The sequence below is a fragment of the Sus scrofa genome, chromosome 8, assembly GCF_000003025.6.
Source record: "Sus scrofa isolate TJ Tabasco breed Duroc chromosome 8, Sscrofa11.1, whole genome shotgun sequence".
NCBI classification, from domain to species: Eukaryota; Metazoa; Chordata; class Mammalia; order Artiodactyla; family Suidae; genus Sus; species Sus scrofa.
In genome coordinates, this window is record NC_010450.4 from 125,386,947 (window position 1) to 125,401,112 (window position 14,166).

At 38.5% G+C, this 14,166-nt stretch overlaps 1 protein-coding gene across 2 annotated transcripts in view; it reads left to right on the forward strand.

Annotated features, from left to right (window-relative positions):
- Positions 1–14,166, forward strand: part of HPGDS (hematopoietic prostaglandin D synthase) — a 30,161-nt gene that overhangs the window by 11,041 nt on the left and 4,954 nt on the right. For both annotated transcript variants that reach the window (XM_003357079.3, XM_005666983.3), the window contains exons 3-5: positions 2,750–2,842; positions 8,431–8,540; positions 13,805–13,903. In XM_003357079.3, coding sequence (XP_003357127.2) covers positions 2,750–2,842; positions 8,431–8,540; positions 13,805–13,903 — 302 coding nt within the window. The remainder of the gene's footprint in view (positions 1–2,749; positions 2,843–8,430; positions 8,541–13,804; positions 13,904–14,166) is intronic.

A 14,166-nucleotide genomic window follows, 5' to 3' on the forward strand; every position in this document is an offset into this window, starting at 1 on the left:
ATATGCCGCAGAAGGGGCCCTAGAAATGCCAAAAAGACCAAAAAGACCAAAAAAAGAATGGCAAGTCCAAAGTTAATCTATATTTGAAAAAAGCCTCTAATATAATGCAGACCTGAAACCAAACACCTCTGAAGATGTCAAGATGATGTAGCGAGGAAAAAAAAAACTTCAAAACTATAAAATCCTCAGAGAAAAGAGAAGAAATTCTATACTCCAAAAGGAATAGTTGGAGACAAAAAGTTCTTGAAGCAAACTGATAAAATGATGAAAAGTAAGTAAACCCCTCAGAAAATATAATGGGAAAAATGAGAGGAAAAAATAAGGAAAACTGAAAATCATTCAGTTTAGGAGGTCTAACATCTCTGAAATTCTGTGAAGAGAGAACAGAAAGGAGAGGGAGGAGAACTTTTAAAAGTATCTCCCTTACACAGAATTGAAATCTACCTCCATGTGGCTTTGACACATGGGTCTTGGACTTTTTTTTTTTTTTTTTGCTTTTTAGGGCCACACCCACAGCATATGGAGGTTCCCAGGCTACAGGTCAAATCAGAGCTACAGCTGCTGGTCTACACCACAGCCATAGCAACGTGGGATGTGAACCTCATCTATGACCTGCACCACAGCTCATGGCCATAGCAGATCCTTAACCCACTGATCGAGGCCAGGGAATCAAACCTGAATCCTCATGGATACTCGTCGGGTTCTTTAACCACTGAGCCAGGACGGGAACTCCCGATTCTTCTATTTGATTTAGATACCTTTCCCATGGACTATCTCAGATCTGCAGTCATATCTAGGTCCAAGGGACAACTCTCTCCTCTTTCTGGAGTGTTCCATTTATTTCCCCTGGTTTGGATTTCCTCACCACCCAAGTAGAACAAGCTCCTGTTAGACCATGCCTGCTATTTTACGTGTGGTGCCTGTGGGGAAACACAATGTTCCAGGCCTAAGAACAGCCCAGAGCACAATGGGACAATCACTCCTGGCACAAGTCTAAACATTATTCTAAGACATTTTACCAAGATCACAGTAGCTCTTTTGGCATCCATATCACACTGAGGCCTTACATTCAGCATCACTAAATCTCTTAAAGCTTTTTGACAGGTGGTTCCTGTTAAGTTACAACTCCAACACCCTGAAATTATTTTTCTGGAACCAAATAAAGGACTTAGCATCTGTCTTCTTAAATTTCTTCTTGTTAGATGCAGCGCAATATTAACAACTGTTGGCAATGATCCCAACTTTGGCTCGAATGCTTCCAGTAGCTGAAAGCTTACCATCTCCTAAGAAAACACATCCCACTGACAATAGTCCCAATGGTAGCAGGATTATTCTTCATCTTGAATTAAAATCTGCCCTTTTAAAAATTACTTTTTGGGAGTTCCCATTGGGGCACAGTGGTTAACGAATCTGACTAGGAACCAGGAGGTTGTGGGTTCAATCCCTGGCCTTGCTCAGTGGGTTAAGGATCGGGCATTGCCGTGAGCTGTGGTGTAGGTCGCAGAGAAGGCTCGGATCCTGCGTTGCTGTGGCTCTGGCATAGGCCGGCGGCTACAGCTCTGATGAGACCCCTAGCCTGGGAACCTCCATATGCTGCGGGAGCAGCCCTGGAAAAGGCAAAAAAAGACCAAAAAAAAAAATTTACTTTTTGGTTCTTGTTCTGCATTTTACAGATAGTCAGAATAAGTAAGATTCTTCTTCCATATGTTAGCAGTGCCATCTTGGAGGTGAGCTTTTATGTCCCACTTGGTTTGTTCTGTCTCCTTTAGGGAAGAGCATGACGTTCTTTGGCCAACAGAACATAAAGTGGTTTTCAGACACCTCTCTCACTTGGATACCATCTTCTTGGCTTGCTCTGATTTTTAATATCTTTCTCAGAACATGGCTCTTAGAGCTAGAAAACAGCTGAGCAAGAGTTCCAGCTGACTTCAGGTTGGATCTCATCTCTACCAGGTGTGAGATCTGGACTATTTACATAACCTCTCTTCATCTCATTTCCTCCTTTACAAAATGAAATTGTAGTTAATACCTACTTCATAGGGTTTTTGTAAGTATCAGGAGACCCAATGGGCATGTCACATGTTTGGTACAATGCCCAGCACAAAGGAAGCTCTCTCCTTCCCCACAGATACTAGAGACGTCATATACTTTGCTTCAAAGAAGGCATTACAATACATGTCAGCTTTCTTGGGCACTCTGTTTTTTTCACTGCAGTATCTCAGACACCTAGAATAGTACTTGGCACACTTATGAGGTAAGTACTCAAAGATGGTGTCATTACCGAGCTGAACCATAGTTAATCTTGTACTTATTTAGGGCATACTAAAGACATTTATTTGAAAGTTGATTGTAGTAGTTTTATTAGGGTCATAGGATTATAAGCGGCCCTTTTTTCTTTTCCCTCTCTCCAAAATAATGTATTTAAAACTAAGGCATTGGTTGGGAAAATTGTGATTAATTCATTTGGCTAAGTATATGCTTTCAAAAAGATGGTGTTTTGAGAGTTCCCATCGTGGCTCAATAGTAACAAACCCAACTAGTATCCATGAGGCCTCGCTCAGTGGGTTAAGAATCCAGCAATGCTGTGAGCTGTGGTGTAGGTCGCAGCTATAAAAGGCAAAGACATAAATAAATAAAGAATTCTGTAATGTTACTGTCGTGCTTTGTTTTTACACAATTACCAGTAAAATATAAATATTATAACTTGATCTTGTTCTGGAAGTTGATTCTTTGCTCGTTTTATTTTAAGCTCTTCCATTTGGCAAAATCCCCATTTTGGAAGTTGATGGACTTAACCTTCACCAGAGCCTAGCAATAGCAAGATATTTGGCCAAAAATACAGGTAATGTATTTGTGTTTAAGGTTTTTTTGATAACTTAAATACATGGTATGTATTCAGTAATCATTAAGTAACTTTATTATTTAATGGGATTAAATATAGTGCAAAGGAGAGTGGGATTAAATGCCAGAGATGTATAAATATACCATCTCTATCATTTTAATCATCTCTGAGTTCTCTAGACAACTTTATATTACCTTGTCTCCAAGCTGTTATTGAAATTTAGCTGAAAAATTGGACAGATATGTCTGAACCCAAGCTTTTGCTAGCATGCTTATTTTATCAGAAGATTAATTTATCAGAAGTTATTTAAGTGATCAGAAAATTAATAGGAAATACATATGGAATAGGGAGGTTGAAACAACTCACTATTAAAATCATGTCATATACACAATGTTCGAGTTCCTGCTGCGGTGCAGTGGGTTAAGGATCCCGGTGTCATCTCTGGCAGCGCAGGTTTGATCCCCAGCTCAGTGGCAGTGGGCTAAGGATTCAATGTTGGTGGTTGCAGCTGTGGCTCAGACTCCATCCCTGGCCAGGAACTTCCATATGCGTGGGTGTGGCCAAAAAAAAGTATTCAAATCATGTACCCAATGTCCCTCATTCTAATCATGCCTAAAAAAAAAAAAAAAAAATACAAGAGGAGTTTTCCTTACCTCCACCAAATGCCACCTGAGGCATTCCGAGTGGACAGTTGTCTACTGGATTGTTTAGTTATCTCAAGTGCTAACGTGATGAGAATGAGGAGAAATAAGGGACAATTAGTTCTTGTTTTTGCCTGATGCCCTTTCCTATGCTCTGTTGTCTCCTGCTTCCCCTTCTACTCCCCTAACACACTTTCCCCCCCCTTTTTTGGCTACACCTGCAGCATATGGAAGTCCCCAAGCCAGGGCTCTAAGCTGAGCTGCATCTGTGACCATAGCTGCAGCAATGCCAGATCCTTAAGCCACTGCACCTGGCCAGGGATCTAACAGCCAATGCTACAGAGACGAGCCAAGTCGTTAACCCACTGCGCTGCATTGGGGACTCCCCTAAACTCTTTTTGAGTGAAAAACTACACTGGCTTCTTTTAAAATCTCTTTCTTTTTAAATAATCTGCAGAGTTCACAGGGTCCACTCTTGACCCTATCATCCTCTCCCCTACCCCCAACAACCACTGCAACCCAAGCCACAGACACCTGGTTAACTCACAAATAAAATGGCCATAATTACTAGACTTTCTTTTGGACCAAAAGTAATGTATGTACATCAAAAATACAAAAATTTGTATTACCCTAACACATGCTTCAGCCAACAAAATTTTTTGGAAGTTTTGAAGAAATGGAGACGACGTCTATGGAAATCTGACTTTGAAGTGAGAAGGACATTTGAGTTGAGACTGAAAGTACACCTAGAATTTCAGGGGACAGACTTGGACTTGAGTGGTGTTTCTCAAACTTTACACCTTGGGATTGCTTAGAGGCTCCTTAAAACACAGATTGTTCAGCCTTGACTTCAGAGACTGTGATTCCAGAGGTCTGGGGTGGGAAATGTGCCCTCTTACCAATATCCCAGGTGATGCTTATGCACCACTTTGGGAATCTCTGGCTGGAACATTCCAAGTAGAGAAAAAAATGGCAGGAGGAAAAGAAAAGAACCTCAAATTTGCTGGGTGGACGGTAAGTAGAAAGAGAAACAGATAGAAAAATGATTGGGATCCGGTAAGAAAGATCCAAAGTATAGATGTCAGTCCTTAAGCAAATGTAGGGTTTTTTTTTAATTGAGATATAATTGACATATAACATTATTTTAGTTTCAGGTATATGACATAATGATTAATATATGTATATATTGCCAAATGGTCTAGTTAACATCCATTACCACACAGTTATAGGTTTTTTCCCCTTTATGGTGAGAATCTTTAAGATTTACACTCTTAGCAACTTTCACATATGCAATACGGTATTAATTGGCTCTACTCACCACGCTGAACCTGACATCCCAGGACGTTTTTATCTTGTAACTGGAAGTTTGTGTCTTTTGACCACTTTCAACCATTTGACCACCCCCAGCCCTGCTTCTTCCTCTGGCAACCATCTATTTTCTGTATCAATGACTTCGTTGTTAGCCAATTTTAAGATTCCACATATGAATGAGAGCATACAGTATTTCTCTTTCTCTGACTTCATTTGTAAGTTTTTAATTTAGAAAAGCTACATAACCATCATTATGAGATCAGGAAGATTATTCTGGCCCTCCTTTGTATTTGTTTGGCATGACTGCAGGATGTCACTGCAATAGTTCGGACAGCAATGGAAAAGGAGGACTGAGGAAACTATGATGAAGTCTGTGGATGCAGACTCATCACAGGGCTGGAAGACATGCGCGTATGTGAAGGGCAGGCTATTCGAGCAGAAGAGTAAGTTCAGGCAGATAACAGCTTGGACACAGTTCCTTGTACTCATAGCTCCTTTTCTTTTTCCTCTTCATCCTCCTCTTCTTAAAAAGAGTTCTGTAACTTGCAGTCCTTTTCATTGCGTCTTTTCCAGTCGGCCAAAGGTGCCATGCAGGCAAGGAATTTATCCCTTTTGTCCACTGCTGTGGCCCTAATCGGGGCCGATGCACAGTTGGAGTCCAGTAATTATTTGTTGAATGAATGAATGAAGAGCTGGTTTAGAGTAGGACATGATATCTCCGTTCTGGGATTTGTCGAAGGAAGTTCAGGGGCCAAAAGGATACACAGAGAACTATCCTAAAAGAAGCTGAGCATATGGGCCTGGAATTTAGGACTAAAAGTGTTGAATAGGAAGTCATCTGCATAGAATCGACAGCTGAAGCCTTGAGTATGGAAGTCAAAGTAAGGATGAAATGAGTGAAGAGGACCTATGATACAGTTTGGAGGGACTTGTCTCCTCAGAGAGGAGAATCAAGCTTTGAACATCACACGTGAGAAAATGCAGTTTACAGAAAAAAAATCACTAAGGCATTTTCTTTCACTTGTAACAGCTGCATTGAGGTGTGATATACATACAGTTCACTCATTTCCAGTATACATTTATTTTTAGTGAATTTATATATTTGTACAAAAGCAATCTATTTTTAATTTTAATTTTATTTTATTTTTTTTGTCTTTTTGCCATTTCTTGGGCTGCTTCTGTGGCATATGGAGGGTCCCAGGCTAGGGGTCCAATTGGAGCTGTAGCCACCTGGCTACGCCAGAGCCACAGCAACGAGGGATCCGAGCCGCATCTGCAACCTACACCACAGCTCACGGCAACGCCAGATCCTTAACCCACTGAGCAAGGCCAGGGATCGAACCCACAACCTCCTGGTTCCTAGTTGGATTTGTTAACCACTGCACCATGATAGGAACTCCCTCTATTTTTTAACTGAAGCATAGTTGACGTACCATGTGTACATCATATCACATATATATGTTACATGTGTACAACATAGTGATTCACTATTTTTAAAGGTTATACTCCTTTTATGGTTATTATAAAATATTGGCTATATTCCCCACATTGTGCAATATATTCTTGTAGCTTATTTTATACCTAATAGTTTGTACGTCTTAATCCCTACCTCTATGTTGCCTTTCCTTCCCCTCTGCATTGGTAACCACTAGTTTGTTCGCTATATATGTGTCTGCTTCCTTTCTGTTTTATTTACTAGTCTGCTGTATTTTTTAGATTCCACACATGAGTAATGTCATATAGTGTTGTCTTTCTCTGTCTGACATTTCATTCAGAGTAATGCCAAGTCCACCATTGATGCAAATGGCAAAAGTTCGTTTGTTTTTATGGCTAAGTAGTATTGCATGGTGTGTGTGTGTGTGTGTCTTGAATATATACCACATCTTCTTTATACTTGCATCTGTTGCTGGACGCTTAGGTTGCTTCCATACCTAGCCAACTTGGAATAATGCTGCAATGAAGATTGTGGTGCAGGTATCTTTTCAAGTTAGTGTTTTTGTTTCTTTCAGATAAATGCTCAGGAGTGGAAGTTCTAGATCATATAGTAGTTCTAGTTTCAGTTTTTTGAGAAACCTCCTTACCATGGAAGGAGGAAACTGCTTATCACAGTGGCTGCACCAATTTATATTCCCACTACAGTGTACATAAGTTCCTTTTTCTCCACATCCTTGCCAACACTTATTTTTGTTCTGTTTGATGACAAGTGTGTAGTGATATCTGTTTGTGGTTTTGATTTGCATTTCCCCAGTGCTTAGCAACGCTGAACACCATTTTCATGTGCCTTTTGGTCATCTGCATCTCCTCTTTGGAAAAATATTTGTTCAGTTCTTTTGCCCATTTTAATTTTTTTATTTTTTGGTCTTTTCTAGGGCCGCACCTGTGGCATATGGAGGTTCCCAGGCTAGGGGTCTAATCCGAGCTGTAGCTGCCAGCCTACACAACACCCACAGCAGCACAGGATCTGAGCTGCGTCTGTGACCTACACCACAGCTCATGGCAACACACGATCCTTAACCCACTGAGCGAGGCCAGGGATTGAACCTCATGGTTCCTAGTTGGATTTGTTAACTGCTGAGCCACAATGGGAACTCCTCTTTTGCCCATTTTTAAATTGTTTTTGTCTTTTTGGTGTTGAGTTGTTTATAATAAGCTATTTATATATGTTGATATTAGTTCCTTATCAATCATATTATTTGCAAATATTTTCTACCATTCAATATATTTGTCTTTTTGTTTATGATTTCCTTTGCCTAAATGCAACCTATTTTAGAATGCTTCTATACTGAAGCATTTTATTTTATTTTATTTTGTCTTTTTTGAAGCATTTTAAATTGACGCCAACGAGAATATATTTAGGAAGACTAATGACTCCTTAGCAAAATAATGATCAATGAATGGAAAGAAGGAAAAACACCACCTCTATTATTTTAAATTTATAGTTTCCAGGAAGCAAACAAATGCTGAGAAAAGTTATCTGTACAAATAAAAGTAATTCTTTCTACAAGATGAATGGTAATGAATGTACAGGTTATTTACTGTTTGTACTAACAAAAGATTGGAAACAAAACCAATCAGTTGAGGCTAGTTAAATAAATTGTGGTATTTCCACTTAAAGAAATCCCACATACCTGAAAAAAGGGCAAGAATGCCCTTACGGGACTTATACGAAAAGATCTCCAGGATACATGGGGGAGGCATGTATTGAGTGGGATATATATTGTTATTTTCATTAAGAAACAATGGAAGAATACAAACTAAACTAATGAAAATGGTTACCAACATGATAGGTGGGTAAGGGAGCAAAATGAATGGGGACGGGGCAAATGTTAGTCTTCATTGAATACTGTTTTATATTGTTTTGAATTTTTTTTCATTTTTAAAAAAAAGTATTGAAGTGTAGTTGATTTACAAGGTTGTGATAATTTCTGCTGTACAACTGAGAGATCCACTTATACATGTACACACATCCATTCTCTTTCCCATTCTTTTCCCACATAGATTATCACGGAATATTTTCTTTTTGTTTTGAATTTTTGAACCATATAAATATATTGTGTATTTTCTAAAAAAGTTTTACTATAGTAAATTATATTGGGCATATTCTTGGGCATAAAATAGGCTCTTTGCATTCCACAGATTTGGCTGGAAAAACAGACTTGGAGCAATGTCAAGTTGATGCAATTGTGGACACGTTGGACGATTTCATGTCTTGCTTTCCTTGGGCAGAGAAAAAACAGGATGTAAAAGTAATGTGATCAATTTGCTGTTACTGCCATTAATCATATCCACTTGCCAAAAATTATGTAAGGTGCTTTTAACAGTTTCTTTTTATCAAAGTATGACATACCTATAGTTTTAAAATATCAAATTACATTAAAAAGGTTAAAACTAAATACTACATAGATTCCCAGCCCTATCTCTTCATATGAACGCTTCCTCAGAGGCAACCTTTCTCCTAACACTTTTAGCTGTTTCTTTAGGATTTATACGTATTCATATTTCTATAGGATATGTAAGTATGGCTTTCTTTGATTCACTAATTTTAGAGTTTTGATAGACTTACTATAGTTCCGAGAATTTATCTCTCACATCGTCATTCTCTTTATTTCCCTTCCCCCCAAATCCCAATATGAAAACTTCATGGTGAATAAATATTCAGTCATTACATTAGTATGCCTGTGCAAATATTGTGCAGAACTGTGACTGTAGTATACTTTCATTATATTTCCTTTCTCACTTTCCTCCTTAAATTAGTAACTGCCTTTTTCATTTGCTTAATTCTTTTTACTTTTATTGCTCAACCTTCCACACTATCCAATAGCCTGACTGTACAATCTTCCACAAAGTCAAAATGATATCAGATAATGTATCATTTCCATTATTTTCTTGGAGATTTCCATCCTTCTTTGTAGAGCTGTCTAGGTTTTAGAGTAGCTGTCATTCTGGGGCTTCTCCTCCCTGCCATTGCAAGAATGTCTTTCTTGAGCTGGAGTCCTATTTCCCAGATGCCATCCTCTGCTTTTACTCACCCCTTTGTTTACTTGGTGCGCATTTCTAGTATTCATATCTTTTCTCATCAAGCCATCTTCACTTTAACTTTTGGAAACTGCTGTTGGAGTTCCCGTCATGGCGCAGTGGAAATGAATCCGACTCGGAACCATGAGGTTTCGGGTTCGATTCCTGGCCTCGCTCAGTGGGTTAAGGATCCGGTGTTGCTGTGAGCTGTGGTGTAGGTTGCAGACATGGCTTGGATCCTGAATTGCTGTGGCTCTGGTGTAGGCCGGCAGCTGTAGCTCTGATTAGATGCTTAGCCTGGGAACCTCCGTATGCCTTGGGTGCAGCCCTAAAAACCAAAAAAAAAAAAAAAGGAAACTGCTGTTATCCTCATTTTCCAGTTTCATGTAGTGTGAACAACTTGCCTAGGATTATTTAGCTGGCAAACTGTACACAGGAATTCATATCCCAGACACTCTCACACTGTGGCTATAATGCCACAGTGCCATAGCCAGGATTCAAAACATTTATGCTGGGAGTTCCCTGGGGGTCTAGTGGCTAGGATTTGGTGCTTTCACCATTGTTGCCCAGGTTCAGTCTCTGGTCTGGGAACAGAGATCCCACTTCAAGGCGCTGCACACTGTGATGGAAAAAAAAGAAAAAAAAAAGCTGCGCATGAGTATTTATCTACATGTTATGGCATAAGGCCTGTATCCAAAAGCTAAGCACAAAACAAATGGCAATCTTATCAATTTACTTAAGCAGTATTTATTCCAAATACTGCTTAAGTAGGACCCTTTGAGATATTTGGAACACAAAAGTATTCACATTTACTGATTCCTTGACATAAATGTAAGGTGTGTGGGGAGACACACGCACATACATACACATACCTAACTAAGACAAGGTCTTACATCAAAGCTGAGCTCTGATGGCAGAAATACATTTGGGCTCTGGAGTCATACTGCCAGGCTTGAATCCTGATTCTGCTTTTATCAGTTGTCACTTAAATCCCTATCAGATTTTCACTTTCTGTGTCTCTAAAGAAGGGATATCATAGAATCCCTATGCTAGGGAGAGGGAAAAAAGAGCAAGAATGCCCTTAAGGGACTTAAAAGATCTCCAGGATACATGGGGGAGGCATGTATTGAGTAGGATACATATTCTCATAGAAAAGAAAACTTTGAAGAATGTTGGAGGATTAAATGTACCTATGGCTAGGGAGACAGTGTTCAGTAAATATTAGGTATTTTAATTAATACCATGTCATCCCATAGTTGCGTGTTCATTGTTTTTCCATTTATTTGTCAGACACAGCATCTATAGTTCACATATCTTCATAAATGCAGTGGCGCAGTGGTTAACGAATCCGACTAGGAACCATGCAGGTTCGGCCCCTGCCCTTGCTCAGTGGGTTAATGATCCGGCGTTGCCGTGAGCTGTGGTGTAGGTTGCAGATGCAGCTCGGATCTCGCGTTGCTGTAGTTCTGGCGTAGGCTGGTAGTTACAGCTCCGATTCAACCCCTAGCCTGGGAACCTCCATATGCCCTGGGAGCGGCCCAAGAAATAGCAAAAAGACAAAAAAAAAAAAAAAAAAAGAAAGAAAGAAAGAAAAGAGTATCTAAAGCTTTTTGTTCCACATAGGCTTGCCTTTCTCTGTTTCTCTACTTTGTACCTTTCTGTGGCTGAGGCTCCATAATAGAAGCTGCCTCCCAGAGGAAAATATTCTTTAAACGTTTGTAAGAGGAACTCTACCTTTGTGTTAGAATAACAATGATCTTACATACCACCTACCTTCCCCCAAAATTCACAGGACACAATCTAAGTTCATGAACAAAACATGCTGCAGAAAGACTGTGGAGACAGACTATCTGATTAATAAGCAGAAGCTGGCCAGTGTACAATGAAACACGCACACGTCTTTTGTGTCTCTTCGCCCAGTCTCTCTGTAGTGGGTTGCGTTGCTGCCACCTTGTGGTCAGGTAAAAAATTTCAAAAGCAGAATATTGATGTAAAGATGGATAGTGAAAATAATCCTCTCATTGATGTGCTTTAAAAATCCATCAAAGTCCCATAATTATAAATGTTTCAGCAGTGATTGCTAAAATTTACATTTCCAATTAAAATTTTTAAAATTAATTCAAATTTAATTTAAAAGGCAAATTATGTCTCTGGGCTTTGGTCACACTGATAATCCTTGAAAATACCACTAGTGTTTCTGTAGTTATTCAGTGCATCTGTTTCAGTTTTTTTCTCTGAAAAACAAGGCGGGGGTGGGGGTGGGGATGAAGGATAAGCAGGACTGAAGGAATGTTAGTGACCCATTTCTAATACTAAATGATTTTCACAGCGTGGATTTGAAAATAGTGCTTTGGAGAAATATACAAACCTCCCTAATTCTTCTAAAGCTCATTTGATAGAATCCTATAGCAACGATTTTTTTTCAAGGTGGAAAAATCTCCTGCTTTATAATTCTCTGGAGGAGGAGGAAGGAAATTTCTGAGTCCATCACATGTAAGAGCAGCTGTCTAGGGTTTATCAAGAATTTTAAAAAGGATGTATAATCAAATTTCATTTTCTTTGGGTTATTTTGGTGAGTACTCTTGAAAATGACTCATGAATATGAAGGGTTATACTGTTTAGCAATTTACATTTTATTAGACTGAATGATTCTCACCAAACACATAAAGAGAAGGGTTATGCTGTTTAGCAATTTACATTTTATTAGACTGAATGATTCTCACCAAACACATAAAGAGAACCTGGGCTAAAGGAGAAGTGAAGAGCTCAGACATAAGATTTTTATCTGGCACTGCATGTACAAAGCACTGATGTACCTTATGCTGTGGAAATGCACAGTATAAAAAGTAACAGAATTACCCAGGTGAGCACACAGGAGTTTTTAGGAAGCTGTCGAGCAGCTACATCGTGCTGTGTTTAACTCTCTCCTATTTCTTAGCTATTCTAGGACAGCCAAGCTGCCCATTACCTCCCCACCTGATGCTGAGCTGAGCCGAGCTGGGGAAAGTGCCTCGTGTTTCTGGGCCCATTGCCTCTCAGCTCACAAATTCTAAGGGCCGAAGGACTCAAACTGTTTTATTTAGAACTATGAATTAACCATAGAAATAGAACCTTATGTACAAAGGTGGTATAGAATTGTGGAAAGCAAACTTTCCAAGCTTCAGTCTGTGAAATCTGGCAAACATTAGGCAAATAGGTAATAATGCTTTTGCAAACTGTAGGCTACAAATACAAGGCATATAATCTACATTACCTAGCTAAGTCATAATAATAACAGGAAGTAAATCAGCAAATTGATGAGGGAGCAAACCACTATCTGACTCAGTAAAAGCTGGATTTTATCATAGGTCATTTAGGAATATTAATTAATGATATTGCATGTTTTATAATATTTTTGAGTTTGCTTACATTTCATATCTGTGATACAAATAAGCTCAATTTTCATAGATGTAAACAAATAAATAGTTCTTACCAAGAAAGAAGCCATGAATAAATGATTTGCTCTTGAGAGATTCAATAAAAAAATATAATTTTTTATTTTTATTTTTATTTTTTAACTTTTCGTCTTTTTAGGACCAAACCCATGGCATATGGAGGTTCCCAGGCTAGGGGTCCAACTGGAGCTGTAGCTGCTGGCTAACACCACAGCCACAGCAATGCCAGATCTGAGCTGTGTCTGCAACCTACATACATCACAGTTCACAGCAACGCCAGATCCTTAACCCACTGAGCAAGGCCAGGGATCGAACTTGTGTCCTCATGGATGCTAGTAGGGTTCATTAACCGGTGAGCCATGACAGGAACTCCAAAAGAGATAATTTTTAAGATGAGTATATCTAATTTTTTCTACGGGTATTATTCAGTTTGTAATAATACCTTTCATATTATATCAAAAGGGGGCACCTAGATGATGGAGTCAATGCAGTACAATGTCAGGCCCAAGAGAAGAAATCCATAAAGGCCTAAGAGGATAATGATTCATTATGAGTTACTTCCACTAAACACAATAGTAAGAGGAAAGACTGCCAAACTGAAGGAATCTAGCCTTACAAAAATAACATTAATTTCTTTACCTTCAGTTATATTATTTAACTTTAAAGGTAGAGAGGATTAAAAGTGGGGGAAATTTTAGAAATGTAAAAAAGGTAATGGAATAATTTTCATTAACAAAAATTAAGATAACAATTATGAAAAGATTTTATGGATGAAATACGTAGTCATTATATACAAAAAGCTGTAAGAACTGAAGACAAAAATATTTATTTTTTAACCCATGAGTAATAAAGGAAAGAATAAGATCCACAGAGGACCACACCTGAATCTTCATGTCATAAAATTTAAAAAACAAACAACCACCACCAATAACATGTAGCTACTACTCCTTTCTTTTGGAACTCATGTGGGAGGGAGAATGAAAATGGAAAAACGTACTTCCTCTTCAAAGCATATTATTTTCTTCCTATTTTCCTCAAAGCCATCTTTTTCTCTCTCTTAGGATCAGATATTTAATGAGCTACTTACATGTGAGGCACCTCATCTTCTACAAGATTTGGACACATATTTAGGAGAGAAAGAGTGGTTTATTGGCAACTCTGTGAGTATGTTTTACACCTTAAAAAATATAAGCATATATTTATATATGTGTATATATATGAATAAACCAAAAACTTATAAAAACATATTCAAAACAGTGTTACCCATGGTGAAAGGATAGTCAGAGAGCAGGGACAAAAGCTAAACTTTTGAATAAACCTTATTTAACTTTGTTAACATGAACTAAAATATTTTATATAATTATATAACAAAAAAAATTTAACAGCTATCACTGAGGAAAAAAAAGTGAAACAAATGAATTTG